Genomic DNA, 25462 nt, shown 5'->3' on the forward strand with positions numbered 1-25462 from the left:
CGGGATCTGATTTGGAACCATAATGTTGATGGGAAAGTATTTACCTCTGAGATTAATTTGCCAAAGATCCAGTATGATTCTTAGCTCAAAAACAACAGTAAAGGACAGGATTGCTCATGGAGTATTAGTATGAATAAAATTATAAATTACCTTATTTAATTTAAGCGTATGTATTAGATCTGGATAATGTATTTGGAGAGGCATTGCATATAGTTACCAAAGATGGTTTTGTTCTTCAGAGACTCATCATATTTCAAAGTCTTCCTTCAGTTTTCTTAGTACCCTGTCTCTGTGTGCACATTTATGTTCAAAAACTTGAGAAAAAAGTCTGAAGCTGACATGATGAGCCTTGTAGAAACCTGACCTTCAGAATGCTTTCCACAATTCTATTACACAATAATTAAGGTGTACCAAGTACCATGCATGTACTTTGGAAACTTTGGTGTCGAACAATGTGCTGTTATGTTATGAAACAATTTTAAGGGAGACATTTATTAAGAAGTAGCCAGGGGAGATATGCATGGAAATGTCCTATCCTTCTCTAAACAATCAACACTCCAATGACTTGTGTTCTCCCTGGTTTCCATCACCAGCATTAAATCCCAAAGGAAAAAAAGCCATGATGATGTTGCTATCTTTGCTAAGGTGGAATCCTGTATTTTTTAAATTGGTGGATAAATTTTGCTTCTCTTGGAGAAATTCAGAGAAAATGTCCACCCAATTTCTCTGTCCTAAATTTTATTAGAGAATTTAGAAAGCCTGGTTGGGCCAGCTCTAGCAAACAATAATGTAGATGTTTGTGGTATTGCAAAAAATGCTTTGCCATATATTTTCACCAACGGTTGAAATGATGCAGAAACATTTTGTTTCTTTTATTATTTTTTTCTTTCTTTCTTTTTCAGGTTATGAGTGTGAACCATACAATAACCCTGCTGACTTTTTTCTGGATGTCATTAACGGAGACTCGACAGCTGTGGCTTCTTCTAATGAAACTGAGAAAGGTATAGTGTGCAAAACATAGCTCCTTGTTCGGAATCACTGCCTGGTGTGCTATAGAGAGAGGCAGTCTGCTTTTTGCACTGTCAGCTCTGTCATTGAGCTCACTTAGGATTTGAATAGTGCAAATGGCACAACAAGAAACATATATCTAAGCACTTTAGATTCATTTATATGTCAATACTCCCAAATGCTGCATAGCTTTTACTAATTATGATGCAGTGGAGCCACAGAGAGTAGGGGGAAAGCTGCCTCCATTGTTACATGGATTATATTTTAATACCAGCTCTGACAAATGGAAAAATTACCCAGATTAGCATTTTGTTCTGCAGTGTTAATCAATCCTCTAGCTACGCTATGCATCTGTTGAAGTGAGCTACGACCTACAAAAGCTGGTACCTTTTAATAAATGTTGTTAGCCAAAAAAGAATAACAGAATAACAGAGGTGAAAGGCACCTTGGAAGTCATTTAGTCCAGCCCCCTGCTCAAGCAGGAGACCCTATACCAGGGGTAGGCATCCTTGGCTCTTTTATGACTGGTGGACTTCAATTCCCAGAATTCCTGAGCCAGCATGGTTCAGCATGGAAACCTCTCCCTTTCCCCTCAGCACGGCTGGCTCAGGAATTCTGGCAGTTGAAGTCCACCAGTCATAAAAGAGCCAAGGTTGCCTACCCCTGCCCTATACCATTCCAGACAAGTAGCTGTCTAGATTTCTCTTAAAAGTCTCCAGTGATGGAGCACCCACAACTTCTGAAGGCAAATCATTCTCCTAATTATTCTGTCAGGAAAATTCTCCTTAGTTCTAGGTTACTTTTCTCCTTGATTAGTTTCCATCCATTGCTTCTTGTCTTGCCTTCTGGTAAGGTACAACCAGATTCTGATTTTTTTGGGCCATCCTTGACTAATTTAGATTCCTTTTATTTTTGTCTTTTTACCAACCATTTAATTTCAGATTTTTGTGTGCACCACTTTGAGCCACATTTAGATGTAAAAGTGTAGTAAAAAATTCAAAATGAATAAAAGGATATTTACACGCCCACCGACTTGTGGGTGACAAGGAAGGTGTTAGACCATGATCAGTGAGTTGCAAGTCGAAGTTTGAACTCAACTACACAGAAATTCACTAGGTAACTTGGAGTCAGTAATTTTGTTTTAGTTTAACTTATCTCCCAGAATTGGTATGGGGAAAATTAAAAGAAAGAGATATATGAATGCTGTCTCAAGTTCCTAAAGGAAAAACAGATATAGATCAAACAAACAAACAGTTCTGAATTGGCTTTGCTGTCTCTGCAGAGATTTATAGGTTTGTACAGTTTTCTGTCATGATCATTATCATGATGCTTATCATTAGCATAAATACAGGTAGTCCAGTTCGTTTAGTGACCATTCAAACTCAGTTGCAGTGTCCCAGGGTCACATGATCACCTTTTGTAAACTTCTGGCCAGCAAAGTCAATGAGGAAGCTAGTTTCACTTAACAATCATGTTACTAATTTCACCGCTGCAGTGATTCACTTAATAACTGTGGCAAGAAAGGTCGTAGAATGGAGCAAAATTCACTTAACAACAGAAATTTTGGGCTGAATTGTGGTCGTAACTCAAGGACTACATGTACTTAAGCAACGATACTCCCACCATGATCAAGCTAAAGTGTTGTCCCACCCGGAGAAGGAAAAAAAAACATATTCAATATAATTAATTTTCCTCTTATCTCTTTAAAGATGGTACTCATGATCAGACGCTGGCAGAGAAATTGGCAGACAAGTATTCAAGTTCTTCTTACAACCAAGAAACCAAAGCAGAATTGGAAAAGCTGTCTTCAAGGGGCAAAACCAAAGAGATCACTTTCCAAAAAATCACCTATTCCACTTCCTTCTTTCACCAGCTGAAGTGGGTCTCCAAACGGATGTTCAAAAATTTAATAGGTAACCCTCAAGCCTCCATAGCACAGGTAATTCTAAAGGTTTTAATTGTCCTGTCCTTTCACATGCCAATCTTACACTTACTGAAGCTGGTGAAGGTTGGGGCTTAGGTATCAATGCTTCCTTATTTTAGGAATTAATTTCTTTCACATTTCCTCTTACAGAAGTCTTTACAGTACTGTTAAAAAAGACAGAGGACTATTGGTGCTTCTTGTTAACATGCTTTCCCATCACTCTAAAGCAGGGGTGTCAAACTGCCGGTCCGCGGGCCGGATGCATCACGTGGAAGCCACGCCCACCCCTTTGCCAGCAATAGCAAAACTGTCCCTATACATTGCGCGACATCATGTGAGGTCACGAGTTTGACATGTCTGCTCTAAAGCATCTCTGACCACCCACACCTTCCAGTTTGAGAAATCCCAACTGGCAATTCCCTCCTGACATTTCTTGATTATGGAAGGGGTCTCAGAGAAGATCAGCTGGAGAAAAAAGAATGATCCTTCCCATTCTCAGAGAATGATCCTTCCCATTCTCAGAGAATGATCCTTCTCATTCTCAGAGACAGCACCAGTTTGAACGCTGCCTCTCTAGGAAACTAACTAACCTGATTATCCTCTCCATTTCCTGATCCAAAGGATATAATTCATGTTTTCTTATGGAGCTGTAAGTTTGTCATTGGTTGGGACTTCTGCCTCTTGGATCTCCTAGAACAGAGATCCCCAACCTTTTGGGCACCAGGGACCGGTTCTGTGGAAAGAGGTTTCTCTGCGGACCAGAGTGCATGGTTTTGTGTGCTGCCTGCATCTTGCGGATGGGGCTTTGCTTCTTTGTGTGGCCCAGTTGTTGGCATGCCGTGGTGGTACTGGTCCACAGACTGGGGATTGAGGACCCCCAATCATGAGGGCTGAGGAATTCTGGGAGTTGAAATCCACAAGTCTTAAAGTTGCCAAGGTTGGAGACGCCAGCTCTACAGATATTCTCCCTCCAACATGTTTTACTACCTTACTGCAGCTGAGACACCTTGTTGCCTTACTTTACTGATCATCCCACACTGTAGTTTCCTGATTCTCCCCATTTTTCCCCCTTCTGGTTGCAAAAAGCAAACATGAGAAGGGAAGAATGAGGGTGAGGATAAGCTGGCTGTCATTTTTGTATCCTTCCGTTAGCCAGCTGTAGGAGCTAATGATGGACACTAGCTTGACAGCTTGAAATTGCTGTGAAAGATTTGATAGGTGAGTCCAGTGACGGTGTGGAAGTTCTCTGAGATTCAATAAACAAATACTGGTTTGGGATCCCTGATAGTGTAAAAGTGGTTTTAGAGGTAATTGCCATGGAGAAATAGCAGCAGACAAAATCTGTTCCCTTTCACCATCATTTCTTAGAGGTTTGGTGGTATTGGGAAACTTTAGAAGTAAGGCTTAATAAAATGATTAGATCCGTTTGATTTCTTGTTAAAACCTTTGCTCTCCACGAGGCAATAATCTCCTCATCACAGCGTCTTTGATGTTGTATGTTGATGTTATGAAAATCCCTTTTAATTGCATTGTAAAAGCTTGACCTTGTGACAAGAATTATGCCCTTTAAGAGTCTTATAGTCTCCTGAGGGCTAAGAGTCCTAACTTCCTGCCCCTCTTGATTGCTTTGATCTTCCTAACCTCATTAGGAATGGCTTATGAAATGAAATCTGTAAATGCTCCAAGGTATTCCTTTAAACCTTTGTATTAATCTTCTCAGATTGGTCTTGCTATGATCCTTGCTCTCTAATACAATTGGCTTAGTTGCATGATTTTTGAGACTAGGGCTTTTTGGCAGTTTCTGGAATTTCTTCAGTTCAAGATCGACTCTCAATGGCCTGATACCATTACTTTGGCTGCAATTTTAATCAATGCTATGTAGTTTCTTTTTTTAAAAAAAAATGTTTTATTGATTTTTTACAATAACAATCCTTAGGGCCTGGTTTACAGCATGTTGTGTTGGTTCATAATTTTTTTTTTTAAAAAAAGCACAATCAATAGTAGTTAATTAACAATCAATAATAATTTATTTTTATACTTCCATAATTAGTATATTGATTAATAGTATATTTCTTTGATCTTCTCTTCTCCTAATAGTATTCTCCTTCTTTAACCTTAAACAAATATAATTAATATTTTCAATGCATAAATGATTAAATATGAACATTTTTATCATGTTTGCACCAACAATAAAAGCGTCCATATATGACTTTTTTTTTCTTATAAACTTGGGTTATTTTTATAAAAATCATCTTATTGGTTCACCATATATCCTATTTTCATAAATCTTGTTTAAGCTTAATTTCTCCTTAATATTCAAATGATTCTTATCAATCATAATTTTCTCAGTATTTAACATCTAAATATCCAAATTCTCCATTTAAACACCTCATCCCAATGTTTTCATACTTCATATGTTATAAAAATACTATACTGCTTATCTGTCTTATGACATCTGCTTATCTATCTTATGACATCTTATGACATCTGCTTATCTATCTTATGACATCAACTATAACATCTTTTCTAATCGGTTTATGTTTCAATGCTATGTAGTTTCTTGTAATTCAATCATTTATAGGATGGGCCCAATATCTTTTATTCCCTGTGCAAAGATCCTTCTGGCTTGGACAAGTATTATTGTTCTCCACATATGGATTCCAGCTTCTAGAATTCTTGAGCTAACTTAGCCATTACTGAGCATTCTAAGAGATGAGGCCACATTTGTATGAAGGGTGAGAATTTCACACCATATCTGTCTTATCCCATGGTGATACAGCTTGAGATGGTTGCATCCAGTCAGCAGATCACACTAGATACAGGGGTAGGCAACCTTGGCTCTTTTATGACTTGTGGACTTCAACTCCCAGAATTCCTGAGCCAGCATGGCTCAGCTTAGAAACCTCTCCCTTTCCCCTCAGCATGGCTGGCTCAGGAATTCCTTGGAATTGAAGTCCACGAGTCATAAAAGAGCCAAGGTTGTCTACCCCTGCACTAGAACAAGTGTTTTCCAATAGGTTTATGTTAGCGTATGGACCAAACAAATTGCTCTAATTTATGAAATGTCACTTGTCTTATCTAATAACACAATTCCAAACTTCTCCTGAAACTTTTATTGTTAAAAGTAGCCATTCACATTTAATATCAGTTGAATACGGGTTAATAGTGATGACTGGAAAATTTGTTGTTATAGCATGATGCCTTCGATTTTTTAAAGAATGAATGAAGGCCATTTTGGGAAGAAAAAGAAGCAAAATTTGTCTTTGGTTTTGATGATGCCAACTCAAGTACCATGACTGTGCATCAATTAATAACTGAGCATAATATATCTTTATATTTCAGTTACTGGTTACGATTTTTCTGGGATTAGTCGTGGGTGCCATATTCTTTGGTGTAACGAATGATGGTAAAGGTATACAAAATAGGTGAGTCCTTTGGGGATAATAGGATGATCAAATAAGTGATAAGAAAATAAAACCCAGAAGCACTGGATTAATTTTTTTAAAAAAAGCCTTTTAAAAAAGCTAGTTTCTCATGATGACAATCTGTCTTTTCCCTAGAATCGGTGCCATGTTCTTTATGACCACTAATCAGTGTTTCAGCAGCATTTCAGCAATTGAACTCTTTGTGGTGGAGAAGAAAATATTTATGTAAGTAAGCATTCCTAGAGAAAATGATGAATATCTAAAAGAATTCTTTATTTAGTGATAAAATCTTTTGATCTATAAGCTCTTCACTTGCAGATAGTCTCCCTGGAGTTGAAAAGACCACTCTAGGCCTCAATGGGTGTGCAAGTTTGACTCTCGTTGCTGTGTTTGGCTGTGCATAGGGCAATCCAAAAAGTCAAGATAGTAGTCACAATGTACCTTTTAAACATGCTTCTGTTTTTATGGCTATTTCTAACTTTAATCTGTGATATTTATTGAGAATGCCACCTACTCCCTTCATGATTCTGGGTAATACCAGCAATAGCACTTAAACTTATATACCACTTCACAGTGCTTTACATCAGGGCTTTTCAACCTTTTCACCCATTGTACCACTTTTAGGATATGGCAACATCCGACTACCACCAGTCGCCTAGCAAGGTGTCAAAAACTTGATGACCCCCCCCCAAAAAGGAAAAAAATGATAAAAGTACAGGTAGTCCTCAACTTACAACAGTTCGCTTAGTGACTGATCGAAGTTACGATGGCACTGAAAAAAGTGCCCCCCAAGGCAGAGCCGAGCAAGACACCTGCCTGCCCACCCAGCGATGCTCTTCCTCCTGTCCGAGGTTTTCATTGTTGTGAGCATTTCTGCTGAGGATTGGCAGCGGGGGTGGGGTGGGGGGTGTTTGGTTTTTATTCCCCCTGTCTGCTGGGTGGTTGCAGCAGGTTTCGGTCACTTCACATGACCCTGGGACACTGTGACCATCATAAATATGAATCGGTTGCCAAGCATCTGAATGTAAATCACAAGACCCTGGAGGTGCTGCAACATTCCAGCTGATTGGTGCTTCTTCTGGGCTCAGCAGAAGCATCAGATCAGCGCCGAGCTCCAGCTGGAGCCTGGTGCTGATCCTGGTGCTTCCACTGAGCCCTGACAGTCCTGAAGAAGCGCCAATCAGCTGGAAAGCAGCACTGATCCTGTCACTTCCGCTGAGCCCTGACAGCCCTGCAGCTCCAGCCGTCTCTCGCTCAGGCTTGTGCGGTGCTGCCACCAGTTCAGCTCATTCCCCACTACCACTTTTCTAGGATGGTCGCGTACCACCTGCCAGGTGCCAATGTACCACAGGTGGTACCCATACCACTGGTTGAAAAGCCCTGCTTTACATCCCTCTCTAAGTGGTTTACAGAGCCAGCCTATTGCCCCCAACAATCTGGGTCCTCAGTCAGCAGAATTAGCCTGCAGTACTGCATTCCAGCCATTGTGCCACCTTTCAAAGCATTCATAACAAAGAAATTGGCAAGCTTAACTGATATACAAGAGATAAAAAAACAAGCAAAAGTCTTCCTAAAACAAAAAGTCTGTCTAAATAAGTTTTGAATGCCAGGCTTTACTCTGTAATTTTAAAAATGTATTGGGGCAAAAACAAAATGGCTTAAATTAAAAGGAATCATAGTTTTTGCAGAAATAATAGTTACATATGTATATTCTAAGAATGGGCATTTGATATTAGGATAAACATTGTTATTAGAATATATCAAAATGTGATATTTAATTTTTCATTGATTTATTGATTGATTTATCTATCTAGCTTGTGAACTCAGCCATAGACGCTTGAAATGCTGAGCCAGGTTTTATGTATAGAGTATGAATACAGCTTGTACTTTATTTCATAAAGAGTAGTTTAATTATTATTCGATATACTGTGTAAACTGGTTGCAAGAAGTCAAACTAAAAGCTGTAGATCTTTTGTAAATGCAATTATTCCAGTCAGGATAATTTCCAAGGAACGGTCCTTCTGCTGCAATTCATACATGACACATTTATATTTTTAATGAGTGAAAGTTAATTGAGTATCTAATTTTTTGGCTGTTTTGTTATAGACATGAATATATCAGTGGATACTATCGAACCTCTGCATACTTCTTCTCAAAACTAATGGCTGATTTAATACCTATGAGGACTTTACCCAGCATAATTTTCACCTGCATAGTTTATTTCATGCTAGGTAAGTTTATCATCTTTTGTCTATCTGGAAAAATATACCGAGCGAGATCTGCAAACAGATGTTTCATGTATAGACATCATAAAAACTACAATGCATCTTTATGCAAATCAGAATGAATTATGTAACAAAAAATGTAATCATCATGCTAATATAATGTTTGACAATATAATAGGATTGAGATTCCAATCCTGCTTTTCTTGTTCTCAAGGACTGAAACCCACTGTGGAGGCTTTCTTTATAATGATGTTTACTCTGATGATGGTGTCATACACTGCAACCTCGATGGCACTTGCTATTGCTACAGGACACAATGTGGTTGCTGTCGCCAATCTCCTGATGACTATCAGCTTTGTTTTTATGATTGTGAGTACCTTGAATGGATGTCTCATTAAGGCTATTTGTCCAACTTCAGAGGTATCCAGAGGGTCAAAAAAGTTGTCAAACACAACCATAGAATCAAAGCCCCTTTCTTTTGAATTTGTTGCCATGACACACATAAAAAGATGGGGTTTTCATTGCCTGATTGTGATTCCCTATTGATTAACCCTAACAATTTGCTTGTCCCCTTCCCTGTTATCATCCTTTCCCCACATAATGCTGTTCAGATATGTTACACATCAACATCTGGCCAGCATGCCTGAATATGGGCATTTCTCTTACCACCAGGCCAGCTTGATGGTAAATAGTTTGAAAAACCAAGATGGGATTAAGAAGATACTACACAGAGAAGGAAGAGAATGGATTTAGTTGAGAAAATAGAACAGCCTTTAACATTCCAGGAAATGTTTGATCATGTATTGATTATAGCAGTGGTGGCGAACCTAAGGCATGAGTGCCAGAGGCGGCACTCAGAGCCCTCTCTGTGGGCACACGTGCCGTTGCCCCAGCCCCACCTCCCCCACAGCCTCCTCCAGACCAGACCCCCCAGAGGAGAGTTGCCCCCAGGCACAGCCCGCCTGGAGCAGCGCAGCCAAGGATATGTTAGTGGGGATAAGACTTCGGCCTTGTGCCCCGTCGCAAACAGATATTGCTGTGGGGCACAGCTGGCGGGCGTGGCCACCATGGCGCTATTCGGCCATCTGGACAATCTGCGGCGGGCCATGGAGGTGGTGGGTGGCGCTGTGGGTGGGTCGGGGCGGGGCAGGGGTGGAGCGGGGTTGGGGCAGTTATTGGACACTCGGTGTCTAAAAGGTTTATAGTTTCAAAAATTACATTCCTTTTTTTAATGAATTTAATGAATTTTGCATCTTTGATTTTATCTGCAGATTTTCTCGGGTTTGTTGGTCAATCTCACCAGTATCATGTCATGGCTATCTTGGCTCCAGTACTTCAGCATCCCTCGATATGGCTTGACAGTAAGTGCTACATCATTTTGTAAAGAAGAATTGACTAATATGTATCTTTCCGTCCATCCAACATATAACTAAAGGGGCAATTTTAACAGTGGGTATATTGTAAGTCTAACACACATAATATCTAATACTTCTGAATGCATAGAAAATGCATAGAAAAAATATTATTGTTCTCCTAACTGTATTTTTAAAAAAACTTTTCTTCTTGATTAACCATCTTACAAACAAGAAAAGCCTCACCTTCACCCTTTTATAATACCCTCAGATATTATTTGGTTGCATGTCAAAAAGTTCTGAAAATCAGTGTCAATTATTTCCTGCTAATAAATGCTTTAATAGCATTTATTTTATTTATATTATTTTTCCTGCAATTTTAACAGCAGTACGTATATTGTAAGTCTAATGCACATACTATGTAATACTTCTGAATGCATATGTATATTGTTGCACACATAGGGCTTGTTTTGTGTATGCTTTCAAAAACACTATTGTGCTATGTTTCTTCATCTTCAAAGGCATTGCAGATTAATGAATTTGTTGGTCTTGACTTCTGTAATATCCATACAAATAAAAACGGGAGCCCCTCCAATTGCACAGAAGTTAGCACAATTCAGCCGTAAGTAGAATCTCTGCTTTTCTCAACTCTGCCTAGTACTAAAGACTTGAGGCAATCCTGGTACGAGATATTATAAGTGAAAGAAATGATATATTATCCTTTTAATATTATTGTTAATGAAGTCTTGAATCCTTTAAAGTGGGAATCAGGAGAAAGCACCTAAATCTGATCAGGTCTTCCCTCCCCCCGATTATATATTTTCCTATGTAAAGATTTGCACTGATAATACCAACAATTTACAATTGTAATTGAGCTTGGAATTATGGTTGTAAATCATGTCGGTCGATAAATGGGTAATCATATGACTAAACTGATTTTACCATGTTATTATGTGGTGGGTGTTAGGCCACCCTCAAACCAATCCACATCCATGGGTATAATGTGGCCACATCTGTGTTGCAGTCTTTGGCCCACAGAAGACTGAGGCGTCCTTTGGTGCTGTCTAAGCGTGGTTGTTTTCTTGCAGATGTTTCATTACCAAACTAGGTAACATCATCAGGTGCACTCAAAGAGCACCAAGGACTCTTCATTTCAACCCTGAGCTACAAATATTCTCCTCTATCGATACCATACAAGATTGTTACACGTGTGGTGGAGCTTCTGATAATCAAAAATCTCTGCTTGTATTTCTTTTTAGGTGCACTGGAGAACAATACCTAGAAGGCCAAGGGATTGATGCAACTGGTTGGGGGTTATGGCAGAACCATGTGGCATTGGCTTGCATGACCATCATTTTCCTTACTATTTCTTACTTGAAGCTACATTTCATGAAAAAGTTCTCTTAAGTCAATGAAGCTGTCAAGTGTCCAATCCAGTTTGCCCAAGCCAGCATAATGTAAAGAGAAGAATGAGAAAAAAAAGACTATTGTTCTTTCAAACTTTTCTTCTTGATTAACCATCTCACAAACAAGAAAAGCCTTACCCTTCAGCCAAGATGTTTGCCTTCATACTACCCTCAGATATTATTTGGTTGCATGTCAAAAAGTCTGAAAATCAGTGTCAATTATTTCTGGCTTACAAGTATGGAGACTTCACTTGAATAGCATTTATTTTATTTATATTTTAATTTTTTTTCTTCATATTCCTGACATAGCCCATGCTGATTCACAACATTAAATGACAATAAAATTATATTTAAATGAATGGACCCAACCACAAATAACAATAAAACCATCTCATAAATAAAATTAACCATTGATAAAGAAATAAATACACTTCTAGAAGGTAGTGCTACCATTTAAAGATTTCAGGTTATTTTTCAAATAGTCAGATACAGTGGTACCTCGGTACTCATCGTTAATTGGTTCCGGGAGGCACAATAATGATGAGTATCAAACAATTTTTCCCCATAAGGAATAATGTAGTGAGTCACAAGGCAGATGACACTGACAAGTTCTAGTTTGTGCATTGAGTACCAAACAAACAATGATTACTGGGACAAAATGTTCACATCACAATGAACTGAGTACCAAATTCAATGAGTTTTAAAAAGTTGTGTACCAAACCACCACTGTATGTGTTTAATTCTCTCCCAAGTACTAAATGGTTATGAAATGTTTAATTCCAGATTAATCATATTTCTCAATATATGGGTTTGTAATTGATTCATAGTCTAAAGCAGTGGTGGCGAACCTATGGCACGGGTGCCAGAGGTGGCACTCAGAGCCTTCTCTGTGGGCACACGTGCCATCGCCCCAGTCCTAAGCCTTCAACTGGGTTTTATAAAACCTTTTTGCTTTAGGCCTTCACCGCCGTGTGCAAAAGAAAAAAAAAAGGTTCAATCAGTCAATTTCAACTTCTCACGGGGAAAAAAAAGATCTTGCAAAGTTGGAATTGATTGATTGAACTTTTTAGTCCCATCCAGTCTGCTGTTACCACTGCAGCCATGCCCACCCAATGGGCCACGCCCACCCAATGGGTCACGCCCACCCAATGGGCCACACCACCCGGCACTTGACGATGCATAAGTGGATTTTGGGTTGCAGTTTGGGCACTCGGTCTCTAAAAGGTTCGCCATCACTGGTCTAAAGTATAAATATGAAGTGTAACAAAGCCATTGGAGATAAACCAGGACTGGTGACAGATACCACTACAAATAGTAAAACTCTACTTTATTGATATTTTTTCATTATTATTATTATTTTTTATTTATCAACTTTTGAAGCTGCCCATCTCCCTCACTGACTTTGGGCAGTGTACAGTACAGATAAGATGTACAGATGTGTAGAGATAACCTGATATAGGCTATAACAAGCCTGAAAGCTTGACAAAAATTCTTTGTTCTCTCTAACATCAAAGAGACTCTAGGCAAGGCAATGTTGAGTATTTTTCTTACACCTTCCTGTTTTCCTGTTCATGGTTTCCTATTGACTACAATATATTTTTTTCAATGCTAACTCCATACTGCTGTACAATTGCGTAAAAGGTTACTTAAATATTCAGTCCATTTCAAACCAATCCAATCCAATTAAAGGTCAGTGACCCAGATCAAGTAAATCTTACTAAATTAAACCTGTAATGTACAACCCACAAAATAGAACATATAAAATAAGGCATATAAGGAGCAATAATTGCAATCATGCTACTGCTATTTTGCTATCAACAATACACACATTTTATTAGTTGCCATGCAGGTATGGAAACATGACATTTTTGTTTATTGTTTACAGGCTATAAAACATTTCTACTTACAACCATTATTATGGATTGTACTTTGTGTGCAGTGCTTAGAATGAGAATTACCCCTACTACACACCCAAAACCTGTGAATATATGAGAAAACATTGATATAAAAATGTGCACAGTATGTTGGGATAATATTCAGGTGGTTTCCAATTCATATTATCCATAGTTACAGCACAAAAGTTTTATTCTACTGCACTATTGCATTTAAGCATATTTCATGGAGTATTTTTTCTCATAACCTTTTGGGAAGCCAGTGACTGAATTACCATACTTTAAACTTAAAACAGTGATTGTTAGGATTTCATATCAATATAAAAGCCTGCATTTGAACTTTTGGGTAGAAAAAGTCAAGGAATACTTGCTTTATATCAAAATATATTAAGGATGTTCAATACCAATGTCAATATAACAGGTACAAATGGGTGGTCAAAGCTTTTCCCTCTTTTTAACATGTACATGATGCATATTTTTCTTTTGTTCAATCTTGTCCAATTCTCAGAGACTGCCTAGAGAAGTCTGTAGTTTTCTTCGCAAGATCTTTTTGGAAATGATTTTCTATTGTCTTCTTCCCAGGGCTGAGAGAAAGTGACTGGCCCAAGATCACCCAGCTGGTTTCGTGTCCAATGTGAGACTAGAACTCATAGTGGTCTTCAAACTTGGCCCTTTTATGACTTGTGGACTTCAACTCCCAGAATTCCTCAGCCAGCATGCCTGGCTGAGGAATTCTGGGAGTTGAAGTCCACAAGTCATAAAAGGGCCAAGTTTGAAGATCCCTGTTCTAACCTAAGAGACCGAGTGCCCAAACTGCAACCCAAAACCCATTAATGCATGGTCAGATGCTGGATGGGTGTGGCCATTGGCTGGGTGTGGTCCATTGGCTGGGTGTGGCCCATTGGGTGGGCGTGGCTACGGTGGTAACGGCAGACTGGGTGGGACTAAAATGTTCAATCAATTCCAACTTTGCAAGATCTTTTTTTTCCCTGCAAGAAATTGAAATTGATTGATGGATTGAACCTTTTTTTTTTGTTTTGTACACGGCGATGGAGCCCTAAAGTGAAAAGGTTTTATAAAACCCAGCTGAAGACCTAGGACTGGAGTGACGGTGCACGTGCCCACAGAGAGGGCTCTGAGTGCCGCCTCTGGCACCCGTGCCATAGGTTCGCCACCACTGATATAAAGCGATGACTAAAAATGTCTTCATGAGTAGGTAAAGATAAATGTAAAAAATGAACATTGCTTTAAGACTGAGATATGTACTGAAACAGATTCCTTTGTTACTACCTTGAATGGATTTTTCACATTTGGGAAGGACAAATTTCCTAATTGTGCCATTGATGAGCTTTATATGATAATGGAAATTTTAACTTCCTCAATCTTCAGTTTTATCACCAAGCATATGTTTTCCCTTCTATTTTCTTTGTAGAATTTAAAACTGAGGAAATTAAGATTATATGACTATGTTAACTTTTTAATACTTCGGCAATATCTTGGTTCTTTCTTCTGGCCAAAATTCAGTTGTATTTTCAACACTGAAGGCTGCTAGGCATATAAAGAAGTATGATGTTGTTTCTTATTTCATGAATTTTATATCTTTGGGTTAATCCTACATTGCAAATTCATGTACAGTATCTATATACATATGTATAAAAGTTCATAGATAAATAATATTGTACTTGAATTCAATTGCCAACCAAGCTTTCAAACATCTGTTTTTTATTATTGCAAAAAGGATTTGGATTGTCTAAAACTACAGAAAAGCAATAGATTTGATTATAGCGTCTTTTGATTTCATAGCCCAGTCTGGACTTGTTACCAGCTCTACAACACTTGAATTATTATTGTTTTTGAAAAATATACTTTACAGTTCCAAATCTATAGTTTTTTAGACAATTAAAGTATATTATTATGATAGACATTGGTTATTTGTAAAAACTCTGCAAAGAAGAGATGGAATATTCTGTATTAAAAATCAATAGTTAAGTGTCTTAAATTATTAACTAGATTCCTTGTTATCATAATATGATTTTTAATGTTTATTGGACACATCAGAAAAGATTTAGAAAAAATTGGCTACCAGCTCCATTTGGCTAGAAGTATGAACTGACAAAAGGTTATCCAATCGTTGTCCTGATTTGGTTTAATGTTCTAAAATTTATTATAAGGCATTAGTAATAAGCTTTAAAGATATTAATGTATAATATATTGTTACAATAATCAACAGATATAATTCTATATATAAATGTCTAATGCAATCATTTATGTAAGTGTGTGCGTAACTATCATGCTTTTTTAACTTATTGTATTTTGTATAAATAAATTCCATACAGGTAGTCCTCAATTTACAACCATTTGTTCAGAGTTACAACAGCACTGAAAAAAAGTGACTTATGACTGGTTTTCATACTTACAAGCGTTGCAGCTTCCCCATGGTCACATGATTAAAATTTGGGCACTTGGCAACTGGCAACTTGCAGTGTCCCGGGATCACATGATCTCCTTCTGCAACTTTCTGACAAGCAAAGTCAATGGGGGAAGCCAGATTCACTTAATGACTGCCTGCTTCACTTAATAACTGCAGTTATTTGCTAACTGTAGCAAAACAGGTCATAAACTGGGGCAAAACTCATTTAAAAACAATGAAAATGTTGGGCTCAGTTGTGATCGTAAGTTGAAGACTACTTGCATTTCATTATATTTATCTATATATAGTGTAAGGACCCACCCCACTTTGCATCTTAAGAAGACAGAACTCTTGGAATAATTCTTCCAACAGGAATCCTTTATTAAGAGAAAATGGTTGCAGGTGTTCTAGACAGGACTTGGGGTCCAAGCTCTCCCATTCAAGGTTTTAAGGGGTTCCCCAGTAGTCCCATCCAATCACCCCCCTCTTCCAGCGACAGTTTCAGGCATCACAATCCCACCCCCTTTTCCTTTCTGCCGGCTGGATGGAGACTTCAAAGAAAACTACATGAAAGGCAACAGCTCCATTCTTATGGTTAGCTCTTTTGGCAATACACACAATCAGCTGCTTTGAAGTGTACCGAAGGAAGTGAGGGCCATAAAGCCCCTTTGTTCACCCCTTCCCTTCATCGTATGGCAGAATTCATAGAAGGCAGAAATGGGTTTTTTTATAATTGATAACTAGAGATGAAATATAATTGGATTCTGACATATAGTCTAATCCACTCATAAGTAGCAAGTTTAATCAGGTTTACTATTATAATCACATATTACAGGTACTCCTCAATTTACAACCACAAATTGAGACTGAAATTTCTATTGTTAAGTTGTTGCGGTCGTTAGTCGGTGTACTATGTGATGGGACTAGATTTTACAGCCACGTTTTCGATGGTTGTAAAGCAAGGTACCATGGTTATACTGTATAGCGAATGACACGGTTGCTAAATGAATCACTTGGTTTTTAAGTGAATCCTGTTTATCCAATAGACATTTTTTTGGGTTGGAAATCAGCAAAAAAAAAAAAACCCTCAGAAATCATTGTCATGTGATCAGAGGATATTGTAAATGCAACTATTTGCCAACCACTTGAAATACAGTCATGAATGGATCTTAAATAACTTCTTTAGTCTGTAGTAATTTTAAACAGTCATTAAATAACCAATAGCAAGTCAAGGACTACAGTATACAGCTAGTCCTGGCTTACAACTGTTCATTTAGTGACTGTTCAAAGTTGTGGCACTGAAAGAAGTGACTTATGACCATTTTTCATACATACGATGCTTGTAGCATCCCTATGGTCATGTGATCAAAATTCAGACCCTTGGCAGCTGATTCAAACTTACGACGGCTGCAGTGTCCCGGGGTCATGTGATCACCTTTTGTAACCTTCTGACAAGCAAAGTCAATAGGGAAGCCAGATGCACTTAACAACCGTGTTTCTAAGTTAACAACTGTAGTGATTCACTTACTAACTGTGGCAAGAAAGGTTGTAAAATGGGGCAAAACTCACTTAACAAATGTTTCACTTAGCAACAGAAATATTGGGCTCAATTGTGATCGTAAGTTGAGGACTACCGGTATATTTTAATTTTTTTTTCTGTTGTATTATTTTTAAGTACTTGTTATGCATTGTTTTGATATTGTATGTATCTTTGTGTTTTGTTCCTTTTCTTTTTTTTCCTTTTTCTGTTACCTTGAAAACAATAAAACATTTTATTAAAAAAAATGTAAAGATATTAACGTGATGTGGCTTTTCAAACCAGACATTTGAAGCTTATCAATAGATGAAGAGCACTGGATTCACTGAACATGCATTGAACAACGCTGAACACTGGGTTCATTGAACAAGAAGATTGCAGTATCTTGTTATAATGAAAAGACCACAGCCCCACTCCAGGTTTACAGTCCTGGACTGATGGTTGCATTCTCTCTGCCTTGAATTCATTTTTGCTTGACATCATGAAAAAAACTCACTGATATTCCATGTCATCAAGGTCTAATGTGGGGGGGGGGTTTAACCCATCTGCTTCTAGGCATCCCATTAACAATCAGAGCTCTGCACACCCAAAGTAGTCTTTCACCATTGCTACAAACCTTCTGCAGACAGTTGTCACCGCCACATCAGAATAACAGAGTTGGAAGGGACCTTGGAGGTCATCTAATCCAGAGGCCCCCAACCTCTTGGGCACCAGGGACCAGTTCCATGGAGAGAGGTTTTGCTGTGGACCGGAGGGGGTGTGGTTTCATGTGCTGCTTGCATACTGCAGATGGGGCTTCGCTTATTTGTGTGGCCTGGTTTCTGGCATGCTGCAGACCGGGACCGGTCCATGGATCGGGGGTTGAGGACTCCTGATCTAGTCCAACCCTGTTCTAGCAGGAGACCCTATACCATTTCAGACAAATGGCTGTCCAGTCTCTTCTTAAAAGCCACCAGTGATGGAGCACCCACAACTTCTGAAAGCAAGCTGTTCCATTGGTTGATTGTTCTTACTGTCAGGAAATGTTTCCTTAGGTCCAGGTGGTTTCTCTTTTTGTTCAATTTCCATGCATTACTTTTTGTCTTGCCTCCTGGTGCTTTGGAAAATAGGTTGACCCTCACTTCTTTGTAGCAGCCCCTCAAATATTGAAACACTGCCATGTCACCCCTAGTTCTTCTTGCTGCCATGTCGCCCCTAATTTTTCTTGCTATCATGTTGCTCCTAGTTCTTCTTGCTATCATGTCGCCTCTAGTTTTTCTTTTCACTAGATATACCCAATTCTCCTGCTTGAGTGGGGGGGGGGCTGGACTAGAAGACCTCCAAGGTCCCTTCCAGTTCCTATTCTATTCTATTCCTATTTCTATTCTAAAATTCCTGCAGCCATTCCTCCTATGCTTCAGCTATCAGCCCCCCAATCATCTGTGTCACTCTTCTCTGCACTCTTTCCAGGGTCACAACATCTTATTTTTTATATTTTAGTGACCAAAACTGGATGCAATATTCCAAGCGTGCTCTTACCCAGGCTTTATTATAAAGTGGTAGGGTCCCTTCTGGGATCCTATCCCTGTTGATACAGTCTAGGATTGCACTGGCTTTTTGCAATCCTAGACAATCCTACATTGTGGTTGCCCAAAAAAAAGAAAGAAAGAAAGAAAGAAAGAAAGAAAGAAAGAAAGAAAGAAAGAAAGAAAGAAAGAAAGAAAGAAAGAAAGAAAGAAAGAAAGAAAGAAAGAAAGAAAGAAAGAAAGAAAGAAAAGCCAATGCAATCCAGGGCTGCATTAACACGAACGATTAATTAACACGAACGCTACGCTCTTTTCCTGGGTCCGGCTTGGCCCAGCGTTCGGATGACTCCTGGGGCGCTCAGCCTGCGCGGAGGGAGGGGCCGCCGCTGGAACGCGGCCGCGGGGGCAACGGTTGCGGAACCAAGCTAAGACAGAGCAGCTGCCTCTCCCGCCTTCGTCGGCAACGCTTCGCCTGGGCTCAGTTTCGCGGCCCGCGGTCACTCCTTAATGTCCCGGTAAAGCAAGACGGAGGGCGGCCAGGAGGCTTAACGGTAGGAGGCGAAGGGGAAAGGAGTCGGTTCCAGCTGATCCGGATTGCTGACGAAACGCCGGCCAGGGAAGCGCAGCTCTTCTGCAGTCTGGTGTCTGGCCAGTAGTATTCCATCGTCCGAGATGGAGAAACGCGCTCCCTGTACGCAGATCACGCTTTTCCCAAGTTCGGGATTTCTAATTCTCTTTTTGTTTCTTATCAAGAGCCCTATTGGCAACTTTAAGCTGTGTGGGCTTCAACGCCCAGAATTCCCCCAGCCAGCAAATATATGTAGTCACTCATCTTAACTCATAACACACTGTAGGACTGGTATAGCTAGTTTTTGCCAGAGCAGCTCCATTTTGTTGAACCTTCCCCACCCCCCCCCACCCCCTTTCATTTGTCTCACTTCTGTTCTTAGATGTTTTCTCTTTGGGCCTCTCATCCTTGACCTAAAATTCCTGGAAGGGTACAGGGTAGCCTTATCAAGGAACACTACCAGGCCAGCAGCTAATTCAGGGTTACTTCCCCTTTGTTGTTGCAGATTAATTAGCTAGAAAGTTCTGCATACTTAATTATCAGCCTTATCAGTTAGGGACAGAAGGGCAAAGGCTGCAGTATTTTAGTAATGAACCCACCTTCAGAAAGGACCATTCAACACCAGGGCTGTGAATGTTTTATTGCTTTTTGCTTGTTGCTTACTAATGATCACAAAAGTGTCCCAAAAGTGTATAAAAGTAGTCCACAGCTGAGCCCAGAATTTCTGTTCCTGAGACATTTGTTAAGTGAGCTTTGCCCCATTTTACGACCTTTCTTGCTACAGTTGTTAAGAGAATCGCTGCAGTTGCTAAGTGAATCACATAGTCGTTAAGCGAATCTAGCTCCTCTATTGACTTTGCTTGTCAAAAGGTCGCAAAAGGAGATCAAAGGTGACCCAGAACAACAGCAACCGCCATAAATACAAATCGGTTGCCAAGTGTCTGGATTTTGATCAAGTGACCAATGTGAAAAATGGTCATGTCATATTTTTCAGTGCTGCTGTAACTTCGAACAGTCACTAAATGAACAATTGTAAGTTGAGGACTGCCTGGGTAGGCAGTCCTAGTCTTACAGCTGTTTGTGACGGTTGTTATGGTAATGACTGTTCAAAGTTAGGATAGAGTTGAAAAAAGTGGTCCTCATACTTATGACTATCTTACAGTCCCCCAATGTGATCAAAATTCAGGTTCTTGACAACTGTTACATATTTGTAATGATTGCAGGGTTTACATGATTACCATTTGCAACCTTCCTTGCTGATATCCAATAAGCAAAGTCAACAGGGAAATCAAATTTAGTTAACAACCGCATGATTCACTTAACACCTAAGGTGATTCACTTAACAACCATGGCAAAAAGTGACAAAATTGGACATGACTTACTTAACATCCATCTCGTTTAGCAACGGAAGTTTCGGTCCCAACTGTGGTTGTAACTTGAGGCCTACTTTTAAAAGCTATGCCAATGTATGTCTTGATTTGCGATTTAGTCCTGGAAGCACCACTCTTTGTGCAATACAGTATTGTTACTTCTCCCAGCTTGTTCTCTCTAGACCGGCCACGAGTTTTCCAATCATTCCTTCTGGTTTTTTTGCAAGATCCTGACAGAAGTAGTTTCCAATCATTCCTTCTGGTTTTTTTTCAAGATCCTGACAGAAGTATAGTTGACATATCCAAGAGAAGAGTTACTTTCTTAAGTGAGATGAGTAATATAGAAGGAAGTATCATAACCTTTTACAATGTTTCCTATTTTGTGAAATTCAAGACTGGCTATCTTGGCTTTCGAAAAGAAATTAAGAAAAACATTTTGTTCAATATCAGGTAAGTTTTAACTGAGGAGGGGGCTTAGTGGGGTGCCGTGGGTTAAATTTGTCTGGACTGGGAAGTTAAGCAGGGTCAGGCTTGATTAGGATTTGGATGGGAAAACACCAGGAAGTTCCAAAATGACAGCTACGGCAGTATGATGGAAGCTCTGCCTGCTTTATTGGAGACGGAACTTCCATCACACCCTACCATTCTGGCTGCCATCTTGACGGCTTTGAGCACACCCTGCAGACACACCTGACTATAAGCCTTCTTGGATATTTAAAAGACAGCCCACAAGTAAACAATGGCCAGCCATTTCTGTAGCACTGCCAAAAAAAAGTCATGAACACATATACGTAGCCCCTTCCCTCCCCCAAATCAGATTCAATTGGGGTTTATTGTTTCCTTTAAAAATGGACTATTTGAGCCAGGCCTTTTAATGTTATTATTATTGAACTTTTGGAATGTTTGTTTAATATTTGTCCAGCCTTTTTAATGTAAGGGACACAATGGAGCTGTTGATGTGTTGCCATGTAACTCACTTTTGATCAAACCTGAAACTATACAATTCAAAGAATGGTTAAAAAGAAGAAGAGTCAGAATGCAGTCCTGGTTTATTCCTTTATGCGTATGAATTTTGAGAAATGATTACCAGTGACAAATTTAAATTGGTTGGATATATTTTCATACAGCTTTGTAATTTGGAATAATATTATCTGGTCTATAGAAAAGAGTGTCAATTTGTCATAGTTCATCCCTAGGGCTGTGTGTATATGTATGTGTGTACACTAAGGAATTTGAGAAAGAGTATACTTAGCTCCCATTAGTCCTTTTAATTCTTACTATCTTTCAGATTCATGACAATCTCATGGCACTTTCCTCATTCATCTAGAACAGGGGTAGGCAACCTTGGCTCTTTTATGACTCGTGGACTTCAACTCCCAAAATTCCTCAGCCAGCCTGGCTCAGCTTGGAAACCCTTTCCCCTCAGCATGGCTGGCTCAGGAATTCTGGGAGTTGAAGTCCACGAGTCATAAAAGAGCCAAGGTTGCCTACTCCTGATCTAGAACTGGATTGGGTTTTTAAGGACATTTATTTATGATAGTCCCTTTTCACCTGACATTTTCTTCACTTGTGAGATACACTGTGCTACATGCCGCCACAGTGAGGCACTCCATGAAGCAATGCCAAATCCTCTTTATCATTTCTGACACTTGCAATCAATAGGTCTGAGTGAAAAATCCTCTAGAAGTTGCTTCCATAAGCCACCCAGTCCCCCGTAGTAAAGTGAAGTATCCATTTTGCTTCATTTTTCCTCTCTAAACCACCACTTCCCAATACCATGTCTTCTCAGACCGGCAATGATAAGAGCTTTGCATACAGTATGCAGAGGTATCTTCTGATGCTTCCTCTCAGCTTCATTTTGCACTTAAAAATGAGGGAAAGAGCTCTAAAGCACCCTAAAAAGCTTCAAAGGATTGTTTTGCTTGAACCTTTGAAGACTATGAAGCAGTGCACAATTCCATCCTTACTATCTTAATACAAACCAAACTGCTAATCTAGGCTTTTAACATCCAGCCAAAACTAGTAAGAGCCTAGGTACTGTTTAAGAGTTGTTGTTTGAACTTTAGGGTTCTCTGTCATGGATCACAGAATAACAAAATTGGAAGGGACCTTGGAGGTCTTCTAGTCCAACACCCTGCTCTGGCAGGAAACCCTATACTATTTTAGAGAAATGGTTGTCCAGTCTCTTCTTAAAAACTTTCAGTGTTGGAGCATCTATAACTTCTGGAGGCAAGTTGTTCCACTGATTCATTGTCCTAACTGTCAGGAAGTTTCTCCTTAGTTCTAGGTTGCTTCTCTCCTTAATTAATTTCCACCCATTGCTTCTCGTCCTCTTTCAGGTACTTTGGAGAATGGTTGATTCCATCTTCTTTATGACAACCCCTGAGATATTGGAACACTGCTATCGTGCCACCCCCCTCCCAGTCCTTCTTTTTGTTAAACTACATACACCCAATTCCAGCAACCATTCTTTAATATGCATTTGTACCTCTGATTGTCCTCAATGAATCTCAGTAATGCTGAAAAACCACAGTGGGTACTTAGAAGCAGCTTTGAAACTGATGAAAGTAATCAACTCAAATGATGAGAAGCTTATAGATAATAGTCACATAATGTTATTTGCCCATGTATCTAGAATAACAAAGCAAAATGTGTAGTTAGTAAAATATATATACAGTAAACATCTCAAGAGTAACAAACTATTTTTATTTTACAGTGGTGTCATGAAACCTGGTCTTAATGCAATTTTAGGACCCACTGGCTGTGGCAAATCTTCGTAAGTATTAAAATAATGACACAAAAGCCCTATTTTATAATCCAATTAAATGTATATTGCCCTCAGGTGCTTTGGAGAATAGGTGACCCCCTCTTATTTATGGCAGCCTCTCAAATATTGGAACGCTGTCGTGTCACCCCTAATCCTTCTTTTCATTAAACTAGACCAGTGATGGCGAACCTTTTAGAGACCGAGTGCCCAAACTGCAACCCAAAACCCACTTATTTATTGCTGGGTGCCGGGTGGCTGTGGCTGTGGTGGTCATGGCAGACTGGGTGGGTGTGGCCAAGGTGAGCATGTCACCTCGATGTTGCTCATGGGGAGGGACGCCTGTGGGAGCCGGGCAGGGTTGGGGGAGATCCAGGGGGTCTCTGGCAGGTGGAGTGGTGGGTAGGAGGCTCATCCTGCGGGGTGAGGCGAGGCAGGGTGGGGGGTGCCATTATCTCAGGGCAAGGCAAGGCAGAGGCCGGGGCAGCTGCTTCCTGACATCATTGGCCCCTGCACACAGAGGCCAGCAAGCGCATGGGGGCCGACAGTGTCCATCAGCAGCCACAGCCTGCCAGCCCCTCAACCGGTGCACTCTGGGGCTCCGCAGCCTGCCACCAGCATTTCAGAGAAGTGCCCACAGAGAGGGCTCTGAATGCCACCTGTGGCACACGTGCCATAGGTTCGCCACTACTGAACTAGACATACCCAATTCCTGCAACTGTTCTTTATAAGTTTTAGAATTTCAATCCAAGTTTTAATTTTACAAGACTTTTGAACATTTGCATTCTTTAACAGTTAAAACAACTTTGTATTTCTCAGGCTTATGTAGCTGTTTTGAAAGCACCTGTTTCTCTTATGTGTGCACGCACAGATAAATTATGATTTTGAATGATTGTAAAGCTGTAATTGATATGTTCCTGAAATGTAGACCTCAGTAATTTCAATTGAAATGGGTTTTATTTTTCTTTTAGGCTATTGGACATTTTATCTACAAGGAAAGACCCCAAAGGGCTATCTGGGGATATTTTATTAGATGGCATGGGCTTGCCAACACAATTTAAATGTATGTCTGGATATGTAGTACAGGTAAGCTTTTTGTTGTTATGTATAATCCACCTACTTTATTTTCCACCCAGGGTAAAGTACAGAACCCCTTTCCATTTCTCAGTGATTCCTATTTATTTATGATAAATTGGCCAAATGGAATGGTTTGCTTCAGGAACACATTCCAATATCTTCTGTGCTTATATTGTATAATCTAATGTAGAATATTGTAAAAAAAATTTTTACAAAAATATACACATGCGGAACATCTAAACAGGAAGAGGAAATTAAATCTAAAAGAATCTTCAGGGATTGTAAAACTAGAAATGAATACAGGTAATCCTCGACTTACAATAGTTCATTTACTGACTGTTTAAAATGACAATGGCGCTGAAAAAATGACTTATGACTGTTTTTCATACTTACAAACAGGGCTTTTTTCCTCATAGAACGCCCGGAACGGAGTTCCGCCATCTTTTTGGGATGGAACCTTGTAGGGTAGGCAAGGCTGGTTGTATGAAGTGTGTGAGTTCCGGCACTTTTTTTTTTTTTTTTTTTTTTACAAAAAAAGCACTGCTTACAAGCGTTGTAGCATCCCCATGGTCACATGATCAAATTCACACACTTGGAAACTGACTCATATTTATGACAGCTGCAGTGTCCCAGGAACGTTTATTTTTTGCGATCTTCTGAGAAGCAAAGTTAACAGGGCAACTGGATTCATTTAACAACACTGTTACTAATTTCACAACTGCAGTGATTCACTTAACAACTGTGGCAAGAAGGGCCATAAAATGGGATAAAATTAATGTAACAACTGTCTTACTTAGCAACAGAAATTTTGGGCTCAATTGTGTTTGTAATTCGAAGTCTACCTGTACACCTGGGGTGAGGGATGGAAGTCTCGGAAAATCCTATATATGGTATGATGTCATAAAATAAAAACTAGCTCTGTTTTAAGAGGTTTTTAAAGGAACATAGGCGCAGAACATAACTATAATTCTGTGAATGCTCAATACACCCTCTGAGTGT

The 25462-nt window shown here is 39.5% G+C and overlaps 2 protein-coding genes across 7 annotated transcripts in view; both read left to right on the forward strand.

Annotated features, from left to right (window-relative positions):
- LOC120316058 (broad substrate specificity ATP-binding cassette transporter ABCG2-like) overlaps positions 1 to 15661 on the forward strand; it is a 34448-nt gene extending 18787 nt beyond the window's left edge. For 2 of the 3 annotated variants that reach the window (XR_005558853.1, XR_005558854.1), the window contains exons 8-17: positions 903 to 1001; positions 2718 to 2947; positions 6275 to 6357; positions 6493 to 6582; positions 8464 to 8588; positions 8797 to 8951; positions 9854 to 9943; positions 10456 to 10556; positions 11194 to 12148; positions 14399 to 15661. Coding sequence is in view for 1 of the 3 variants with exons in the window: in XM_039361223.1 (XP_039217157.1) it covers positions 903 to 1001; positions 2718 to 2947; positions 6275 to 6357; positions 6493 to 6582; positions 8464 to 8588; positions 8797 to 8951; positions 9854 to 9943; positions 10456 to 10556; positions 11194 to 11341 (1121 nt within the window). In the remaining 2 variants the exon portion in view is untranslated. Of the gene's footprint in view, positions 1 to 902; positions 1002 to 2717; positions 2948 to 6274; positions 6358 to 6492; positions 6583 to 8463; positions 8589 to 8796; positions 8952 to 9853; positions 9944 to 10455; positions 10557 to 11193; positions 12216 to 14398 lie in introns of those variants that run through there. The other variant, XM_039361223.1, reaches the window with a different exon arrangement.
- A 3215-nt stretch (positions 15662 to 18876) lies between these two features.
- The window catches only part of LOC120316059 (broad substrate specificity ATP-binding cassette transporter ABCG2-like), a 30817-nt gene continuing 24231 nt past the window's right edge, over positions 18877 to 25462 (forward strand). For 3 of the 4 annotated variants that reach the window (XM_039361224.1, XM_039361226.1, XM_039361228.1), the window contains exons 1-4: positions 18877 to 19375; positions 20898 to 21072; positions 23339 to 23398; positions 24358 to 24472. In XM_039361224.1, the coding sequence (XP_039217158.1) occupies positions 19357 to 19375; positions 20898 to 21072; positions 23339 to 23398; positions 24358 to 24472 (369 nt within the window). In that variant the 5' untranslated portion in view covers positions 18877 to 19356. The remainder of the gene's footprint in view (positions 19376 to 20897; positions 21073 to 23338; positions 23399 to 24357; positions 24473 to 25462) is intronic. The other variant, XM_039361225.1, reaches the window with a different exon arrangement.

The sequence above is a fragment of the Crotalus tigris genome, unplaced genomic scaffold, assembly GCF_016545835.1.
Source record: "Crotalus tigris isolate CLP2741 ecotype Arizona unplaced genomic scaffold, ASM1654583v1 scf7180000019218.882973, whole genome shotgun sequence".
Classification (NCBI taxonomy): Eukaryota; Metazoa; Chordata; class Lepidosauria; order Squamata; family Viperidae; genus Crotalus; species Crotalus tigris.